This window comes from Vespula vulgaris, chromosome 12, assembly GCF_905475345.1.
Source record: "Vespula vulgaris chromosome 12, iyVesVulg1.1, whole genome shotgun sequence".
Lineage (NCBI taxonomy): Eukaryota > Metazoa > Arthropoda > Insecta > Hymenoptera > Vespidae > Vespula > Vespula vulgaris.
The window spans coordinates 1,958,807-1,980,000 of record NC_066597.1 but is presented as its reverse complement, the minus strand read 5'-3'; the positions used below and the strand labels follow the sequence as shown (position 1 = coordinate 1,980,000).

Here is a 21,194-nt window from a genome sequence, read left to right as displayed (position 1 = left end):
CGATTGCCAAGGAGTCGCAGACTCGTGATCGCATTGTGTTCGACTAGATGACAAAGTGCTTTGTACTCTATCAAACTTATGTCCTTCTTCTTTCAAATGTCTATTTCTCTCTCTCTCTCTCTCTCTCTCTCTATATATATATATATATATATATATATATATATATATATATTTATTTTTATTCGTTTTTTCATAATACAAATTTCATATCTCTTGATAAAACGTCTTCGAGAAAATGTTACTTTTACGTAGAAAAAAATATTTCGATGTATTTTTTCTTCGTTTTTTCTTTTTTTTTTTTTGTATCCTTACGCCAACTATAACTTTTTCTAATTTCTCATAAAGAATACTAATTATTCTTGAAACTTCTCGTGCTCGCCGATGTTGGCACGAAACGTCAGTCAATATTCATTCCTTTAAACTAAAATTCATTTGAAAATAACTCCTCAGAGTCAGTCTGGAGTTTCACGACCTATTTTACGATCATAACTATCTATATCATATTTCATAAAAGTTTGCAATAGCTTTGATAAAATAAATACTCGAGAGGGGAGAAGTGATGCCGTCGTGTTTTTCAAAATCCTTTCTTTGGTATCAATCGATCGATCAAGTCAGACAAATGTTTTATCGATCGAATTTTGATCGATCATATTCATTTTACAAAATCGAATTATTTCATTTGATGCTTTCGATAGATTAGAAATCTTAGAACCGTGATTGAATCGTCGAAAATGATCGATTAACTTTTAATACGAAATTAAATCCGATTTCACGATACGATTTCGCAATATGATATTAATCTATTACATCGATTTAATAAAATCGAATTATTTCGTTCCAATCTTTCGATAGATTACAAATCTTGGATCGAATGGTAACAAAATAATACAGAGAAATTAATTAATTAAATAAAAAAAATCAAATCAAATACTATGCGATATTATTATAAATTCGATATTAACAACAATATATATATAATATATATATATAAATATATATAAATGTATATACATGTACGAGAACGATGTATCCAAATTCCCTTCTCCTCGAAATATTTCTCAAAACGTCAAATCGTTGGATTTTCCCTTGGAATTTTGGATTAAGCCTCTCTCTCTCTCTCTCTCTCCTCTTTTTGGCTCATACCGTGTAACTCTGGTACGTCCATCCGCGATGTTACGTAATTGGTAGCAGGTGGCGAACGACGGAAGGTGGTTGGCCCACGCAGACCCGGTCTAACTGTGAAACTAACGAAGAGAAAGAGAAGTAAGAAGAGAAGGAGGAGAAGGAGTAGCAATAGGAGTAGAAGTAAGAGTAAGAGTAGGAGTAGGAGGGGAAGGGGGAGGTGAAGGGGGAGGAGGAGGAGGAGGAAGTCGATGACGACGACGACGGCGTCTGCGACGTTGGCTATAAATAATAGAGGGAATCCCAAGGTGCTAGAAGAAGTGTTCTCGTATATATGCGAGCAAATATATATATAAATATATATTCGCTCAATTGCATTCTGATTTCGATGGACATTTTGAAATATCTTAGGCCAATTTCCACATTATATTTCGTTGATACTTTTCATTCATAAATTACAATACATTTTCGTTTTTCATTTTTCGTTTTTCGTTTTTCGTTATTCGTATTTCGTTTTTGTTCTTGTTCTTCTTTCTCTCTTTTTTTTTTTTTTTTCTTTGTTTCTTTCTTTTTATTTTTTCTTTGACATCACAACACGATAATAATGTCGGACATGATTCAATTTAAAAGATAATACAAAATTGGACGGGTTACGATCCATTTGATTTATTTTCGATAAATACACGTAGAAAATATCGTCAAACGACACACTTGTTAAAATATCCAATATCGAAGTACGATTCTCAGAATCGTATATTTTTTAATTGATATTCGTCGATAATTCCAACTCACAAATTGCATTGTTTCTCATTTCACGTTCCTTTTTTCTCTTTTTTTTTTTTTTTTAATATTATAATACAATAATAATGTCGGACGTGAAAGATAGAAAGAAATTGAAAAATTCATATATTTCATGGATCCATTCGATTTATTTTCGATATAATTATACGTTGTAGAATATGTGTCGATTATTAAACTATCCAATCACTAAGTTCCGACATTCATTCCGTGATTATTTTTGAGTATTATATTTTTTAATTTACATAGAAAGTAAGAATGATTATCGCGTAAAGTAAATAGGTAGGAAGGTTCTCACGCCAGGAGCGTTCACCTCATCGATCCACCTAGAGTTACTATTTCAACGATGGCCAACTCTCTGCGAACGAAGAGTAGGTCGTAGAGTACAAGAGAGAGAAAGAGAGAGAGCAAAAAGGGTGATACAGAAAAAAATGAGAAAAAAAGAAAAACGAAAAAAAAAAGAGAGTCAGCGATGAGAAACGAAACTGCTTTGAATGTCCGTCGTATCTTTTCTATGCTTTTCGTATTTCTCGTTGACGACACGACCATGCAATGTTGTGACCCAGATTAGTAAAACGAACTCTTTCTCTCTCTCTTTCTCTCTTTGTTTGTCTCTCTCTCTCTCTCTCTCTCTCTCTCTCTCTCTCTGCTCAAGAGACTCAACCATCCCTTACCGAGACACTTATTTTTAACGATTTGCATCGTTCTTACTACTTATTTTCCAGTTTCTTACGATTTCCTTAATATAGGTGTGTATATATATATATATTTATATATACATTATATACAAATAAGTATATATATATATATATATATCCTTTTTTCATCGTTCGTGTTCGTTCAGTTCGTGATACTTAACAAAACTCCTTCATTACAGGCAACTTCTTCTTCTCTTCTTTCCTCGGGTATTCCAATGAGGCCTTGGAAAATTCATTATACCAAGCGATTTCTCAAAGGAACGTCTTTTCTTATTCTCTCTAATACGTAGAGAAAAAATACACACACACATATATATAAAGAGAGAGAAAGAAGCTAAAAAATGTTAAAGAAAACGTCTCGTTCCATTTATTGTCTTACGAAAATAAAATTTGAAATAAAAAAGAAAAAGACGAATTCTCTCTCTCTCTCTCTCTCTCTCTCTCTCTCTCTCTCTCTCTCTCTCTCTCTCTCTCTCTCTCTCTCTCTCTCTTTCTCTAATCGTGATTAACATAGCTCTATGTTTACACTCACTTAAGAATTCCACTGATGTAAGTTATGAAAGAGAGGAGTCTGCGCAACGTTGAAAGGTCGTTCGCGATAATGTCTGTGTCACATTCAATGGAATGCAAAGAGTGCAGGCAACTCGATGACTCTAATCGACAAATTCCACTCGATAATTGCAATAATCGTGTAACTCTTATACCCTTTCCAACGTTTGTTGGGTAAATACAAAAAATCCGAGAGTATTTCATTCGGTCGAAATCAAATTGTTCATCAAGACACTTGGTTTTTCTTTTTTGTTTGTTTTTATTTATTTATATATACACACCCACACACACACACACACAGAGGGATATTATTCTTTGATGTATATATAGTTAAAAGAAATAACGTTGCCGTAATCGATCTTAAAAATTATATACAATGACTTTTTCATTAAAGACTCGATTACATTTGATCGATCAAATTTCAAATGAGATTTATAGAAAGTTAAAATTGTTCTTGTAATAATCGAAGAAAAATGATCATTATCATTGATCGAGTTAATAATATGATGATAATATTGAAAGTTTCATCATGATTCATATATCTAACGAATTATGGTTAATAGATCCATAGATATCTCGCGATGAAACGGATATTAAAGAAGGTTTCTTCTACGGTGATATAACATTATCATAAGCAATATAAACTTTAACCTATCTCCGTCAAGCATTTATATCCTTCAGAGTTTTGTTGCTACGAGCTATAGAAAGACATTATCGTTTATCGTAAACGATGTGGATCCCTAGGGTAGTTTCCAACCGTGAGAGGGTTAAATTCGCATCTCACGAGTTTCGTTCTTCTGCATTTTCTTGATCTCCTCTCTCTCTCGAAAGAGAGAGAGAGAGAGAGAGAGAGAGCGAGAAAGAGAAAGAAAGAGGAGAAAAAGAAAAAAAAAAGAAAGAAAGAGAAGAAAACTATTCTTCGTTCGTAAAACAAAAATCGTTTTCCTTCTCAATGATAGTATACCTTTCGTAAAAGACGAAAAAATGCAAATTAAATTGCATTGTGCAAATATAAACGATATAGACATTATTCCTGTCTAATCACATTAATACGTACGTAATACTCATTCGCATTAATTATTACATAATTAATAATTAACATCGAGAAACGAATTATTAAAATAACCCTTGCAATATTATAAACGTAATAGAGAGAGAGAGAGAGATTTAAAAATAATGATTGATCAAATGATCGTTGTCGATAAACATATAATAAAAAAAAAAAGCAAAAGAGAAAAAAAAACAAAACAAAAAAGAAACACTAATATCGATAATAAACAATTCTTGTTCGCAGACAAATCTGGCGTTGCTTTTAAGTCCGGTATTAAGTCCGGATTCACGGACGGCGTTGCCAGGGTGCACTTTGAAGGAGAAGAGAGGAGGTGGGAGAGGTAAAGAGGAAGAAGGAAGAAGGGGTGGGTTCGAAGAGGAGAGAAAGAGAGAACTCGACGTACGATATTATTGTTATTCCGTTTGGATTCTACAAATCTCTTCTCCAAAGTGGCTAAGAGCGTAAGTCCCCGTCGAGTGCACCAAGAGTGCTCCGGGGTGGAGGCGCAGGTGCAGGTGCAGCAAGAGAGGCGAGCACCGAGGCGCATGCCTCACCTGGGGCCTGACATGACAACCCGGCTGTCCGCCATGTTTTACACGGTCGAGGTCGGGGACACCAAGTTCACCATTCTCAAGCGATATCAAAATCTCAAACCAATTGGTTCTGGTGCTCAGGGAATCGTCTGGTAAGTCTGATTATTTAATAATAAATTCATCTGCATTCCATTTCATCCCCTATTTCTAATTTATTATTCTGTTTCTATATAACTGTGTGTGTGTGTGTATTTATGTATGTGTGTATGTGTTTGTTATTAAAAACCAATCGGCTTGTTACGTATCTTGGAACAGTGCAACAATCGGATTATAAAAATTGTAAGGAAGATATATTAGAGTTTTTCTATGGAGGCTATATGTATGTATATATGTATGTATATATTATATATGCTTTTTCTCTCTCTTTCTCTCTCTCTCTCTCTCTCTCTCTCTCTCTCTCTCTCTCTCTCTCTCTCTCTCTCTTTCTTTTTATTTCTTTCTCTTATAATCTTTTAATACCGGATTTAAGTCGAATAGAACTGCTTTATCGTAAATACGATTGTTTTGTTGGTCCAAGATCCTAACGTAATGTGTTTAACCGAGCTTTAGTGTTTCTTTCGCTTTCTCTTTCTCGTTGAAATCGATTAAACATGAAGTAGGTAAGTTGCGTTTAGTATCTTCCTTTGTTACTTATCCTTCTTTATCTTCCCGAAGCACTGATCTTTCTTTCTCGTAGTCACTCTGAATTATTCCATAGACAAGAGGGAGAGAGAAAGAAAGAGAGAGTAGAGAGAGAAAGAAAGAGAGAGTAGAGAGAGAAAGAGAGACAGAGACAGAGACAGAGAGAGAGAGAGAGAGATCTATTTGGTAAGTCCCTGTAGTAGTAGTAGTAGGTATACGGATATTGGTTTTCGATGAAATTCAAGCAGTCTAGTAGTCTTGGCTAACAAAAAGGTAAGTTTTTTAGGATGCAATAAGATCGATAGCAGATTCAATGGGGGAAAAGCTTTGGGAAAATTGCCGATCGAGTCATCTTTTACGATTATGCCTTTCCCTTTAGGTCGGCCATATTGTAAGGTATATACACAATGCCAAGGATTTTCGATTCATCGATCAGTTTGATAAAAAGAGGAGATAGCTTCTTCTTCTTCTTCTTCTTCTTTTACTTTTTCTTAATTTAATCTGATACTAAATTTTTTTTTCTTTTTCTTTCTTTTTTTTTTTTTTTTTTTTTTTTTACTTGTGTACTTTGCAATTATTTTCGAGTCCGTTTCTTTCCTTTTTCTTTTTCTTTTTTCATTTTATTTATTTATTTAGTCGTTTGTTTATTTGTTCGTTTGTTTATTTATTTTCTGTTTGGACTGTATTAAATCATGAAAGTAATATTAGTTAAAAAATGAAAACTGTCGTATACCATAGGACCATCCATACTTATAATCCTTTATAATAATTCGACGTATATCGAATCTACGCATGTGTTTCCGTTTTCTATTAACATAATCGTCATTATCGTGACAAGTAATAAGGATCAATGTCTGGGTCAAACGTCATCAAGCCTAATCGACGTACGTTAAAGCTATTACGAATAAAACTATACTAACAATTAATATCATAACGCTCTCATTCATTATTTTAACTTCTTTTACTTTTAAGTTATATGTACAGGATGTCCTAGAATAAGTTGATTGTTTCAAAATATTTCTCGCTTATTCCAAGACACCCTGTGTGATCATAGTGATATATATATATATATATATATGTATGTGTATATGTATGTATATATATTATTATAATTATTTTTATGATTTGTATGTTTCACATTGACATCCTTTTGCATGGTTTTTGGACTCATCCAAATGATACATCCTCTTTACCATTATCTTCTTTGATATATATATATACACACACGTATATTAATAAGTTTATACCAAATTATAAAGAATAAAAAATGAAAATAACAATAAAAAAGAAACGTATGGATGGTTCCGACAATCAAGCAGAATCTGTCAGCGACTCTCTAACAATAAATCCGAAAACTTTCTTACATTACAGAAATGTAACTTTCATCAACGTAACTTTCGCCATTAGTAGTACTTTTCAAAGTCGCTGACAGTAATACCGTTGTGCCAATCAGCAAAGAGAATTTGTATAATAATTATAACTCCCTCGAAAACTAAATAGCTATCGTTTCCATTAGAACAAAACATTGATTTAATCTTTCGAAAAGTTATTCAAATGCTTTCCCAAATTCAATATAAATCTTTGATTTCTCAATGATTAAAACTTGGTGAAATTAATGTAGTACTATTACAAGACTAGTTTTCAATTATCGAATTTTTTTTTAAAAGGAAATTAATTAATTCTCTTTGTCGAATGAAGAAAACAAACGTTTACGACAGGTTTACGTTTTTTCCCTTTGTATCTTGTTGTGCTTGTCGTTGATTTGGTAGCTAGAGAGATCCCTGTATACCTAATTTACGAGCCAAATTCGAGTGAAAAAAGAAGAAATAAAGAAAGAGAAAAAGAGATAGAAAGAGAGATAAAAAAACAGAGAAAGAGAAAAAGAGATAGAGAGAAAAGGAAAGAGGAATATTAGACACTTAAGGTATGGCTAACGCAGTGCCTACAAACGCAATGGAACCTGCCAACGTTAGAAGTGGTTATCGTCGTCATGTTTTTGGCGATACCGAGCTTTGCATACCTGAGAGATACGTCGACGTCGAGCCACGTGGCGTCGGCGCACAGGGTGTCGTTTGGTGAGTCGTCTTTATCATCCTTTTCTAGCCCCAAGCCTCACGAATGGATTTTTCATTATTATAATTATAAAAAAGTTTCTCATATATTTTTCTATAGAAATTTCGTCACTCCGTTAAAACGTAACTCTGTTAAAACTTTTAACGTTGTAAAGAAAAGATATATATATATATATATATAATAATGAAAAAAAAAAATAAATATACGGTTTTTTTTTCTCCTCCTCTGTTACAGCGCCGCTTACGACACAGTCACGGCGCAAAATGTGGCGATTAAGAAGTTGTCAAGACCTTTTCAAAACGTGACACACGCTAAGAGAGCCTATAGAGAGTTCAAGCTGATGAAATTGGTCAATCACAAAAATGTAAGAATTCGATTTCGACAAAAATATATGCATGTGTAATTTCGTCTATTTTCATCGTTAGAAATTTTACCGATATACCTTTCCTGCTGATTACCTCAAAGAAATGATCGGTATAATCTTTATATGTATAGTTAGACTTTGATGATGATGATGATGATGATGATGATGATTTATCTTACAGATAATCGGTCTTTTGAACGCATTTACGCCGCAACGATCGTTGGACGAGTTTCAAGATGTGTATTTGGTGATGGAGCTTATGGACGCGAATCTGTGTCAGGTGATCCAAATGGATCTGGATCATGAACGTATGTCGTATCTGCTGTACCAAATGCTCTGTGGTATCAAGCATTTGCACTCCGCTGGTATCATTCATAGGGTAAATATATATACATATATATATGTGTGTGTGTGCGTGTGTGTATCTATTGCATAATCTCAAATTCATTTTTAAATATATCGAACATACGTACATATATGACGACGATATTAATACGAATTTCTTCATCTCTTTCTTTTTTTGTTCTTTCTTTTTTGAACAAATAACAGGATCTAAAACCAAGCAATATCGTTGTTAAGTCCGATTGTACGTTAAAAATTCTTGACTTTGGTCTGGCGAGGACTGCCGGGACAACGTTTATGATGACACCATACGTAGTAACGCGGTATTACCGAGCGCCAGAAGTAAGTAGATTATTATAAAAAATAATAAAAAGATGATACAAAATTTTTGATTATATAAAAAATTTGTATAGTGTTCTCCGATGTGATCGATAATGTAATATCGTCATTTTAATAGGTGATATTAGGTATGGGCTATAAGGAGAACGTGGACATTTGGTCAGTAGGATGTATCATGGGTGAAATGATCAGAGGTGGTGTACTTTTTCCTGGTACCGATCACATCGATCAATGGAATAAAATAATTGGTGAGTTTTTATTTATTTTATAATATTTCTATTAATATATTAGTAACATATGATTATAAAAAAAAAGTATTCGTATTATTAATATAGTACAGGTTAGGTTATAAATATTTTTTTATATTATTAATATAAATATATTTATGATCGGATAAAAAACGAAAGATGAACGAGCGGGGTTGTCTACGTCTATCTTATATACGTATACATATATTCATTTTCGTTAACTACATTATTTATTTATAACTAATTATTTATATTATTTTGTTTATAATTCATTTTTCTATCTATACATATATATTTCTATGCGTATACAGAGCAACTGGGGACTCCAGCACAGGAATTCATGCAACGGTTGCAACCAACGGTAAGGAATTACGTGGAGAACAGACCACGATATCCTGGATATCCGTTCGACAGGCTATTCCCGGACGTTTTGTTTCCCTCCGACTCATCGGAGCATAATAGATTAAAGGGTGAGTAGGTCAGCGCGAGTCGTCGGCCCTTATTCGTTACTAATCGATGAGCTCTTTCACAAGAGCCTTCCTTTACGAAGATCATATCTTTTTATTTCTAGATATTCATGTAAAAAAAAAAAAAAAAGAAAAAGAAAAAACAAAAAAGAAAAAACAAAATAAAAAAAAATGAGAAAAGAACCGAACAAAAAAAAGAAAGAGAGAGAGAGAGAGAGAGAAAGAGAGAAAAAAAAGAGAAAATAATAATCTATGTATAGGAATTTTCTTCTTCTTTTTCTTCCTCCTTATTTTTTTTTTTTTTTCTATTCTTTCGTTTACTCTTATTTTTTCTCCTCTTTATGTATCGCAGCGAGCCAGGCTAGGGACCTATTGTCGCGCATGCTCGTCATCGACCCAGAACGACGCATATCCGTCGACGACGCGTTGCTTCACAATTATATAAACGTCTGGTACGACGAGGGTGAAGTAAATGCCGTAAGTATTGAATCATATAGATCATTTGATGAAACGTATGTACGTACGTACGTACATTTAAAAAAAAAAAAAAAAGAAAAAAAACCATGATGATGCGTACGACGATGTTTTATTACGTTGTCTCTGTTTCTTTTCTTTTTTCTCTTGTTTAATTTATTTTTCTCTCATTCTACTTATTCTCATATACTTGTTCTGCTTCTTCTTCTTTTTTTCTTCTTTCTTTTAGCCTGCCCCTGGCCCATACGATCACAGCGTGGACGAGAGGGACCACGGTGTTGATCAATGGAAAGAGCTGATCTATCAAGAGGTCATGGAATACGAGACAAGCCATAATTCAGCAGCGGTTGCTCAGCCGTCAGAGAGTGCAGGCTCCCGGTAGATACAGCGAAAGTTGTTGTCCTCGCAGCTTTTCTCCTGTACCAGAGAGAGAGACTTGTAAGAGAGTTAACAAATGAGATAGAGGAGGAAATAAATATAAGTAGGCTGCTACTGGACCTCTCTTTCTCTCTCTTTCTCACTATATAATATATATATATATATATATATATATATATATATTTCTCTTTCTGTCACACACATACTCTTCTCTCTCTCTCTCTTTCTTTTTCTATCTGTCTGTCTATCTCTTTCTCTCTCTCCTTTTTTCCCTCTCTCTCTCTCTTTCTCTCTCTGTTGATCCTCAAGCCCCATCATTCTCCGGATGATAAATCAGACTAGCGAAAAATCTAATGAAGAGAAACAAAAACTTCATATTGAAATTGAGAACCTTCGGAGACACCTGTCAGTCAACGGAATCCGATGAAAATATGAAGTTCAGGTTAACAGTTAAAAACCTGTATCGAAACAAGAGGAGGAACTTCGAGAGAGAATGTAAACGATCGTCGTCAGATTGTCCATTCAATTCTTCATTTATTATTGTTTCTTCCTCCTCCTCCTCCTCCTTCTCCTCCTCTTCTTCTTCTTCTTTCTCTTTCTTTTTTCTTCTTTTCTCCTTTCTTTCACGTTGCTTCATTCATGTCAAAAGACAAGCAAGATCAATGAACGTTCGGCCACACTATTATTTAAATACATCCTCTAGTATCACTACTGAAGAGTGGTTTCACTATTGAAAATTCATAGAAGAATTCGTTTCAACGACCACGTCTCTATCTATCTATCTGTCTGTCTATCTATCTATCTATCTATACGTATACATATAAATATATATATATAAATATATATATATATATCCATTTGTTTCTTCTCCAACAATGAAGCAACAAATTTTTTAGGCTGACGTTCATTCGTAGGCAGTAGGCTTTAGAATCTTTAGGTCGAGATCGATTTGATCAGAAAGAAAGAGAGAGAGAGATAGAGAGATAGAGAGAGACAGAGACAGAGAGAGAGAGACAGAGACAGAGACAGAGACAGAGACAGAGAGAGAGAGAGAGAGAGAGAAAGAGAAAAGAAAAGAAAAGAAAAGAAAAGAAAAGAAAAGAAGTGCTCTCGAACAGGTCGGCACAGTATCCGTCTTACTCACACTTACTAAAACATTAGTAATCCTCTTGTTTGAGAAGTTCGATTAATTTTTTCAAAGCCTTCTCTCTCCCTCTCTTTCTTTCTCTCTGTCTCTCTCTCTCTCTCTCTCTTTCCCTTTCTGTCTGTCTCTTTCTCTCTCTTGTATTATCTTTTAAAGAGCAAAAAGAACGTTTTATCGTAAAATCCGAACAAGAATATATAAAACAGTAATGAAAGGAAATAGAAGAAAGAAGAAGAAAAAGAAGAGGAAGAAGAGGGAGAAGGAGAGGATGGAGAAGAAGAAGATTAAGATGAAGATGAAATAAAAACTGTAATTCTGTAATAGAGAAATTAACCGTAGTTTTAAACGTGCTTTCAGAGAGAACAAAAGTAAAATAAAAAAATAAATTGAAGTAAAATAAAATAAAATAAAATAAAATAAAGTAAAATAAAGTAAAATAAAGTAAAATAAAATGCGGATCGCGACGTGGAGAACGACGAGGCGATCATTGATTGATTTCATGATTGAAGGAAAAAAAGAAAGGAAAGGAAACTGACAAAAGAAAATGAAAAAAAAAGAAAAAGAAAACCGTATGAAATTTATGTTCTTTTCTTTTCTGTTCTTTCCTCTTTTTTTCTTTTCTTTTCTTTTCTGTTCTTTTCTTTTCTTTTCTTTTTCGTTTAGTTCTGTTCCAATCGTTATAGACTTTGCTTGCATTATGATATGTGTATATAAATATGGCCGAGGGTGGCCGTCCACCGCAAGAAATTCTTTTTCGTTTTTATTCTCGTTGTTCGAGTTAAAAAAAAAAAAAAGAAAGAATGGAAAAAAAAGAGAAAAAATGCTGTTGATAACAAAAATATGGCCACCTTGTACTTTTTATACGCTTTTAGAAATCCGTACTTCATCCTCTCTCTCTCTCTCTCCCTCTCTCTCTCTTTATCTCTATCCTTATCTCTATCTCTCTCTCTCTTTCTCTTTCTCTTTCAATTTCTCTCTCTCTCTCTCTCTCTCTCTCTCTTGTCTCTCTTGTCTCTCGATTCCTTCGATTTGTACGATTCGTTTCGAATTAAATTAATAAACAACCCCCTGACTACCACCCGCCGCCATGGCTCACGTAATAACGTCGATAACATTGTATATTTTTTATCAAGCCCATTTTTTATCGCGTGAACAAAACGATATAAAAAGAAAAAAAATTAATAAATAAATGAATAAAAGGAAAAAAAAAAGCTCTTAATATCAGCGACAAAAGGGCGCAAATGAATATAATGTGAATTATGTTTTTACTTGTTTTCCTTTTTAAGGAATGATATTATTATTATTATTATTATTATTATTATTATTATTATTATTATTATTATTATTATTATTATTATTATTAATTATTATTATTAATTATTATTACTATTATTATTATTATCATTATTATCATTATTATTATTAATATTACTATTACTATTATTATACGAAACAGTGCAATGAAATTGTTCGAGCGTGTGCCGTGTCACGGTGTTTTGCGATCATACTTATAGTTAGTGAATTAGTTTATAAGGGATATATGTTATACGTATATATGTAAATTTATATATAGGAGTAAATTTATATATATATGTATACATTTCCACGTGCAATCACGTTTTGACGCGACGTTTTAGAGCGAGACCTTGAACCCCTCTCCAATCCTCGGCCTCTCATCCTCATCTCCCAAGGTCCCAATCCCGTTTCGAAAAGAAAAATGGCGAATGAATGTTCGCACGCGTGTCCTCGATAATTATTATTATTATTATTAATTCTGTCGTACGTAGAAAAGAAGATTTAAGGAAATAAAGTAAAGTAAAAGGAAAAAAAAAAAAAAAAAGAAAAAACATTAAGTAAAAACTAAAAAGTAAAGTAAAGCAAGTAATCTTAAACGTTATAGAGGAAGAGAAATAAAAAAAAAATAATAATAATAAATAATTAAATAAATAAAAATAAAAATAAAGATAAAAATAAAAAACGTGGCAATAATCGGCGTATCCAAAATTGTTTTGTGTCGACAACGATCGTCTAGATTGTGCTAAGCGGTGAGACCTTCGATCGAAGATCATTGGGAAGAACAATAAGACATTAAAAAAAAAAAAAAAAACTATAAAAAAGAAAAACGCGATGGGATTTTAATGCGTATGTATATGTATGTAATATGTATGTATGTGTTTGTGTGGATATATTATATACACGCATACAGACACACACGTATATAGTTATTACTATTATCATTATTATTATTATATTATTATTATTATTACTATTATTTTATTATTATTATTATTATTATTATTATTATTATTATTATTATTATTATTATTATTATTATTTTTGTAATTTTCTTTTTTCTTATTTCTTTTTACGACCGAATTAAAGCGATTATGATCAATCGATTCTGAGTTCTTAAACTCTTCCTAATTTCGATATACTCTTATCTAGCTAATCGCTAGATCGATGCGGGAATGAAAAAAATCAATATTGTTAATTTTTCGAAAATGAAAGGAAAAAAAGTAAAATGCAAAAGAAAAATTTGTGATCGAACGACGAGGGTGATGAGATAGATAAGAACAGTGCTGCTTAAGCGACAACCGTTTCTTAACGATAACTCGATCATATTGATATCGATACCGATTGTGATGATGGTGATGATGATGATGATGATGATGATGATGATGATGTTTATGATGTTGACGACGACAATGACGATGATCATTATAATACGAATAATTGTATTTATTACGTAACCGATGTTGAAAATGAAGATTAGCAAGGTAAATTTACATAAGATATACACATACATATATATATATATGTATATATATATGTATATATATATATATATATATAGACACACGCGTAATATGTATGTATATGTATATAGTATATTTATCGGTTCCGACGATAATGACGTAAAGCCGACGACCGAATGATTGTAATGTAAACGTTGAATTTTTATTTTCCATGATGATAGTTATGTGAATATACCGCTACAGTCCGATCCAAATAATCAAGCTTTTGTAACACTAATTATAAAATAAAAGATAATGATGGTGATACTATTAATCACGTAATTGTATCGCATACGGTAATTAAAGAATTAAGGAACAAAAAATAAATTAATTTATTAATTAATAAATGAGAGATTACGAATAGTGAGATTGAGAGGTGAATACTCTAATAATAATATTAATAATATTATTAATAATATTAATAATAATAATTATTATTATTATAATAATAATAGTACTAATAATGATGGTAACAATGATAATAATGATAATGATCATGACGATAATAATAATTATAATAAATAATTAATAATAATAATAATAATAATAATAATAATAAATATTAATAATAATAATAATAATAAATGAGAAGGAGAAAATAAATAAAAAAGAAGCGAACGATGAAGAGATGCACCAAAAATCTTTACAAATTCAGCGAGGTAAGTCGCTGTGCTTTGATTAAAAAACCGCGCCAATTTTTCTCTCCTCTGCTACATACATACATACATACATAAATATATATATATATATGATTGTAATGTAATATATATATATATATGTATGTATGTATACTATTTATTTTTGCGCGTCGTCAACAAAAACGAGTAGTACACTTACATACTTAAACGAACACGTACACAAACGCACGAAAAACACACGCGAGTGCACGTTACTAAACATTAAAATACATTAAAAACGAGCTTTATAAAAATTTTACGAAAGTAAAGAAACGCGATATAATTATAATTCAATTGTCAAAATATGTACATGTGTCTTCGTTGCGAATTTCGTCGGACGCGAAAAGAAAAAAGAGGAAAAAAAAAAAAGAAAATATTTTCTCGCCATTTTGCCATTTTCTGTAAGAACAAGGAAAAAGGAAATAAAAGTAAACGTAAAATTAAAAGTAAAATAAAGGGGACAAGTGAAAGAAAAAAAAGAAGAAACAAGAAAGCACAGATAATAAAACGAATAATAGGTATAACGAAAAGAGGGATGGAAACGATGGAAAATTCGAAATAAAGAATGAAAAACGATGGTCGAAGAAAAATGACGACGACAGTCGTCGTTCCGTTTTGAAAACACAAAAAAAAAGGAAGGAAAGAAAAATAAAGCGATGTCAATTAAAAAAAAAAAGAAAAGAAAAGAAAGAAAAAAAATACAGCTGACCGACGATTGCTAATTAGCAGGAAGGAAATAAGAAAAAGAGAAAAAAAAGAGACAAGATATAATTTAACTATCTCCTTTCGTACAACATGCGCATTTCCACAGGGTACTCGAGACCATATATTCGCCTCTTTTTCGCCTTTCTACCTCACACATACATACACACACACGCGACAATTATTACACATACACATTACAAGACGTGCTCATAGACAGGGTGTCCCATTGCGAAGAAGGGATAAATAAAGAAAAAACAGAAGAAACATGGGGAAAATAAAAAAAAAATTATGTATATACATATATTAAAAGGAAAAAAAAAATGAAAAAAAAAAAGAAAAAAAAAAGATACGAACGTAAAATTTCCCTGCTATGAGATATTTGAATAAAAGAGGAAAAGAAATGAGATTTCTTTGTTTTTTTCTCCGGGAGAAAAGTGATGGAAGAAGGGAAAAAAAATGAAAAATGAAGGAAGAAAAGAAGAAGAAAAAATTAATTAATAAACAAATAACAAATGCTATTTTTCCACGCGAGAAGATAAACACACAACCACCTCTTTTTCTTCGCATTTTTAAAGGACTCGGTGAACCGTGATTCCTTGAAATTCGTCCAGCTCCCTTGAGCCAGCACAATCGCTTCTTTATTAATGAATGATTAAGAAAACAAATAGGAAAAAAAAAAAGAGAATCCTTTTACGAAGGAACGCTGAAATCAATGCTTGCGGTCTCTTTCTTTCCTCTCTCTCTTTCTCTCTCTCTCTCTCTCTCTCTCTCTCTCTCTCTCTCTGTCTCTCTCTCTTATTTATTATATTGTAAAGGGGGGAGGGGAAAAGAAAAAATAATTAAAAATAAAAAGAAAAAAAAACGACAATGAAAGCAGAAGAAAATGTAATAAGAAAATTGTTAAAGCTTTTTCTCTACGAGTTAGCTTACGAGTCCATTCATGGATTCCTACTACTACTATTACTATTAATACTACTACTACTACTACTACTACTACTACTACTACTACTACTACTACTACTACTACTACTACTACTACTACTACTACTACTACTACTACTACTACTACTACTACTACTATTACTACACTACTATTACTACACTACTACTACTATTACTATTACTATTACTACTGCTAATACTCTCTGATACTATTATTAAACTGTTATTATTAAAACAACTAATACTACGAAAATATTAATTATCGCTATACTATTACTTACTATCACTATTAATAATATGAAATTACTAATTACTTGTCAAGAATTTCTAAAGATTTTTGGGTATACGCTTAGTATGGAGGTTCGATGCGTGCGAGAAACAGATATTACCAGGTTTCGGAATGGCAATAGTTCGTCGTACGAAAGAAAAATTGAAATGAAAAAGAAAAAGTAAAGAGAAAGGAGAAAGAAATGAAAGAAATTATATCAGAATAATCACTTACCTTCTATCTATCTATCTATCTATCTGTCCATCTATCTATTTATCTATCTATCTATCTATCTATCTTCTATCTTCTCTTTCTCTGTTCTTCATTATCAGATAAAATAAAGGAAGATCGTACTAATGCAGACAGAGAATAAATATAATCCAATACGTGTTTGTTAAACAAACGAATAAATGAAACAACCAAACAACAAAATAAATAATGGTAAACAATAAACAAAAAGCACAAGAACAAAAAATATCAAGTAACAGTAAGACGTAATAATTAATTATAATTAACGATATAAAACGATAAATACATATGTCCACATAGAATTGTACGATCGTTCGTGAGTTAAGCGAAATGTGGGGAGTAGGGAACGAATTAAAAAAAAAAAAAAAAAAAGACAAAAAAAAACGGATAAATTTTGTTCGACATGCGAGTACCTCGAAAAAAAGTCACGTGCCTTTTTGAAATCCTCCCGAAGCAAATCATTTGAGATTGACCATTGATCGTCGTCGTTGCTCGAAGGAAAATATGAAGGGAAGAAAAAAGATACTAAAAAACAAAAAAAATGAAGAAATAAAAAAAAGACTTAAACAATTGCGTCCGTATTGCACGCGTTTATTACCGCGTATATTTTCATCTTTTTCTTTTTATCCTTTGTATTTTTATTTAATTTTTTTATTTTCCTTTTTTTATCTTTTCAACGAAACCATCTCCGAAGCCTGGCAATTATCGACGTTATATATATATACATACATATATAAGTGAATACAAATAATATAAATAGGTTATATACAATAAGCATTATTCGCACGCGTGCGCATAAAAATTAAGATAATGGAGAGAAAAAAAAGTAAGAAAAAATCGAAACGAATAGTTCAACTCAATTCGATTAACGAAACGAGCCGACGAGCCTTTTTTTAGAATGTTAAAAGGGTGGGACAGGGTGGGGAATGAACACACATACATTTACGAACATAAGAAATAGAGAGAAAAAAAATTAATAAAAAAAAAACATTGCATATACATACCATATTTTGAAGAGGAGATCGGGAAGATGCTGTGCTGACGTTGATAAGAAAAATACAATATATATATATATATATATTGTATTTGTATAAAAAAATAAATAATATAGTATCGAATAATAAATAGAAACAAAATGGGAAAAGAACAATGTCCATGCGTTATTGAGGTAAAAATAAAAAAATAAAAAAGAAGAAGAATAAGAAGAAAACGTAGCCGTGATGTAGATTGCGTGTAGTGACGTCCTAGTTTAAAAGAAAAAAAAAAAGAAAAGAAAAGCAAAAGAAAAAGAAAAAAAAGAGATAGAAAAAAAATAATTAAAAAGTAGAAAAAGAGAAGATAGTAGTTGTTAGTAGGAACAACAGATAAGAAAAAAAAAAATTAATAAAAAAGATACACAAAAGATTAATCGCAAAAAGAAGAAACAAACTATGTTGCGACGACAAACGTAACACACACACACACAAGCGTAGTTTTCTCTGTAGATTTTTAAGAGGAGAGAATAGTAAAGAGAAGAAATAAAAAAAAAGAAAGAAAAAGTGAAAAAAAGAAATGATGATAATGATAATAATAATATTATTAATAATAATAATTATAATAATAATAGTAATAATAATAATAATAATAATAATAATAATAATAATAATAATAATAATAATAATAATAATAATAGTAATAATGATTTAGAGTATTAGAACAGTGGATTAATCATTAATGCGAAGCCTTGTTCCTTTCTGTAATTTTTAGAGTGAAAAGTTTTTAGATACCCTCCTGTCTCCCTCTCAATCTCTCTCTCTCTCTCTCTCTCTCTTTTTCTCTATCTCTCTCTATCTCTCTCTATCTCTCTTTCTCTCCTTCACTCACTCGTTCTCTCTCTCTCTCTCTCTCTCTCTCTCTCTCTCTCTCTCTCTCTCTCTGTCTCTCTCCCTTTTTTTATATCGTTTCGAGCATATTTTTATTAATTTTTTTTATCAAGGAAATATTCGAGAAAAGCGAGAGATGATGATGATGATTATGATGATAATTAAAATGATTAATGATGATAATGATGCATCCGATGTTGAATGGGAGGACAATCTTCTTTTAATGGATTTTTCGCTAAGAGGGCACGAGAATGGTGCAAATATGGCCGCTAAAAATAAATAAATAAATGAATGATTAACAACAAAATAAAAAAAGAACAAACTGGAATAAAACGAAAAGAAAACGTGGCAATGTTCTTCTAGCCTCAATTTCGAATGAAAATAATTCATGTCAAAAGGAAAAAAAAAAAAAGAACATGTCAAATCTTCTTGGGAAGAATACGATCGATCTATCGATCGATCGATCAATGAAAAGCAATAAAAAAAGGAAAAAAAGAAAACAAAAACAGATGACGAAGAAACGATTTTCTTGCTATATCTATCCCCCTTTTCTCCTTTTTCACGAAATAATAAAAAATTGAAATATTTCACGATCGACTTTTTTTATTTATAATACTTTTTATAAGAAGAACAATTTTTTACCCGCCATTTACGTTATAATACATTAGAAGAAACATTGACGGTCGGCAAGGATCACAAAAAACTAATCGATTTTTTAATATTTAATTGATGCTCGTCGTCCGCAATAATTAATCATCGATTAATACGATTATTATTATTATTTAATTGCAACGTCACAATCATTGTTATATTATTGTCGGGAAAATAAGTGGGACGATGCAGAACCGATCGAAAAGCAAATTGACTTGAGCTAAATAAATATCAATGTATCCGTAAAAATAGATCCGTGATGATGCTGTAAGAAACCTAAATTATAACACACACACACACACACACATTGATATTATTAAAGATATACATACATACATACATACATACATACATACATACATACATACGTACGTACGTACATACGTATATATATGTATATATGTATATATATGTATGTATATATATATGTATATATGTATATATATATATATGTATATGTATATATATATATATGTACAAGACACACTCCAATATTTATATATATTATACGTGTAACATATTTATATCTATATATACATATATATGTATGTATGTCTATACCTATTCTGTACATATATTAAGCAACAATAATAATTATTAATTATTGATAATGATATAAATAAATAGCAAGTGCAGCGAAACAATAAAAAGTTGGATATTGTTTTTTTTTTTGCGAACGATATTGAAAACGATTATTAAGTTGTGAATATATATAATAATAAATAATAATAAAATACAATCATAATATGTAATTATATCGTCGAGGCGATTATAATGTAATTTGAATGATTCCGTACCACGGTATAAATATGAAAGAGCTGCCGCGAAAATTAATTTTTACTCCAATTATCGTTTCTCGATTATTGCCATTATGTTAACATTATTAATATTATTATTTATTATTTATTATTATTATCATTATTATTATTGTCATCTTCATCACTATTATTATTGTTGCTAATTAGGTTACTATTATTCAACTTCTTATCATTATTTTATTATTATTATTATTTTATTGTAAAAATAACAAAAGAAAAGGAACTAAATTACATTTGCATTAATTTACTATCACGGTAAATAATACAAGAACGTCATTATATAAGAAAAGTTTCAATAGGTGTCGATAAATGAGTGAATGAATTAAAAAGGAACAAAAGTAAGTAAAAAAAAAAAAAGGAAAAAAAAATAATACAAGAGTACATTTACAAGTAAAAAAATGCTGAGATTCATCCGTATATTTAAGAATTAGGTAAAAAGTATACAATTAAAGATATGAGAATAACAAGAAATTAAATTAAAAGAAAAATAAAACAAATTCTATCACTTCTTTTCGAAGCAGGATTTTAATGGTAACAAAAATGATTTGTTGATAACAACATATATATGTCATATTATTGACGATTAAAAATTGAACGAATGATAAAAGCGATCCTGTCGGTTTTTGAAAAATGAATAAAATAAAAACTGATGAATCACGATTTTCTTTACCCGTCTGTACTTACGTAGGCCTGTAATGTGTATAACGCAGTGAGTTATAAGGGAATAAATAAATAAATAAATAAAAAAAGAGAATAAGAACGCATCAAGTAAAGGAAGAACAAACAAAAAAAATAAATAAAAGGAAAAAAGTCGAGAAGAGGAAACACGCACTTTTTATATGCATGATTTATAAGTTTTAATTTTTAATATTCAAGAAGATATGAAGACATGTTGTATGTGAATGAATTATTGATTATTTAAATTGATGTTTTAAAATATCAAACCTGGCTTTGTCATTTTTTTCT

At 31.0% G+C, this 21,194-nt stretch overlaps 1 protein-coding gene across 24 annotated transcripts in view; it reads left to right on the top strand.

Annotated features, from left to right (window-relative positions):
• The window catches only part of LOC127068170 (stress-activated protein kinase JNK), a 165,965-nt gene extending 144,793 nt beyond the window's left edge, over positions 1 to 21,172 (top strand). For 23 of the 24 annotated variants that reach the window (XM_051003967.1, XM_051003962.1, XM_051003963.1 and 20 more), the window contains 8 exons: positions 4,462 to 4,903; positions 7,740 to 7,869; positions 8,051 to 8,248; positions 8,419 to 8,553; positions 8,669 to 8,798; positions 9,110 to 9,268; positions 9,618 to 9,742; positions 9,969 to 21,172. In XM_051003967.1, coding sequence (XP_050859924.1) covers positions 4,764 to 4,903; positions 7,740 to 7,869; positions 8,051 to 8,248; positions 8,419 to 8,553; positions 8,669 to 8,798; positions 9,110 to 9,268; positions 9,618 to 9,742; positions 9,969 to 10,121 — 1,170 coding nt within the window. In that variant the 5' untranslated portion in view covers positions 4,462 to 4,763 and the 3' untranslated portion in view covers positions 10,122 to 21,172. Of the gene's footprint in view, positions 1 to 4,461; positions 4,904 to 7,371; positions 7,508 to 7,739; positions 7,870 to 8,050; positions 8,249 to 8,418; positions 8,554 to 8,668; positions 8,799 to 9,109; positions 9,269 to 9,617; positions 9,743 to 9,968 lie in introns of those variants that run through there. The other variant, XM_051003973.1, reaches the window with a different exon arrangement.
• Positions 21,173 to 21,194: the final 22 nt, after the last annotated feature.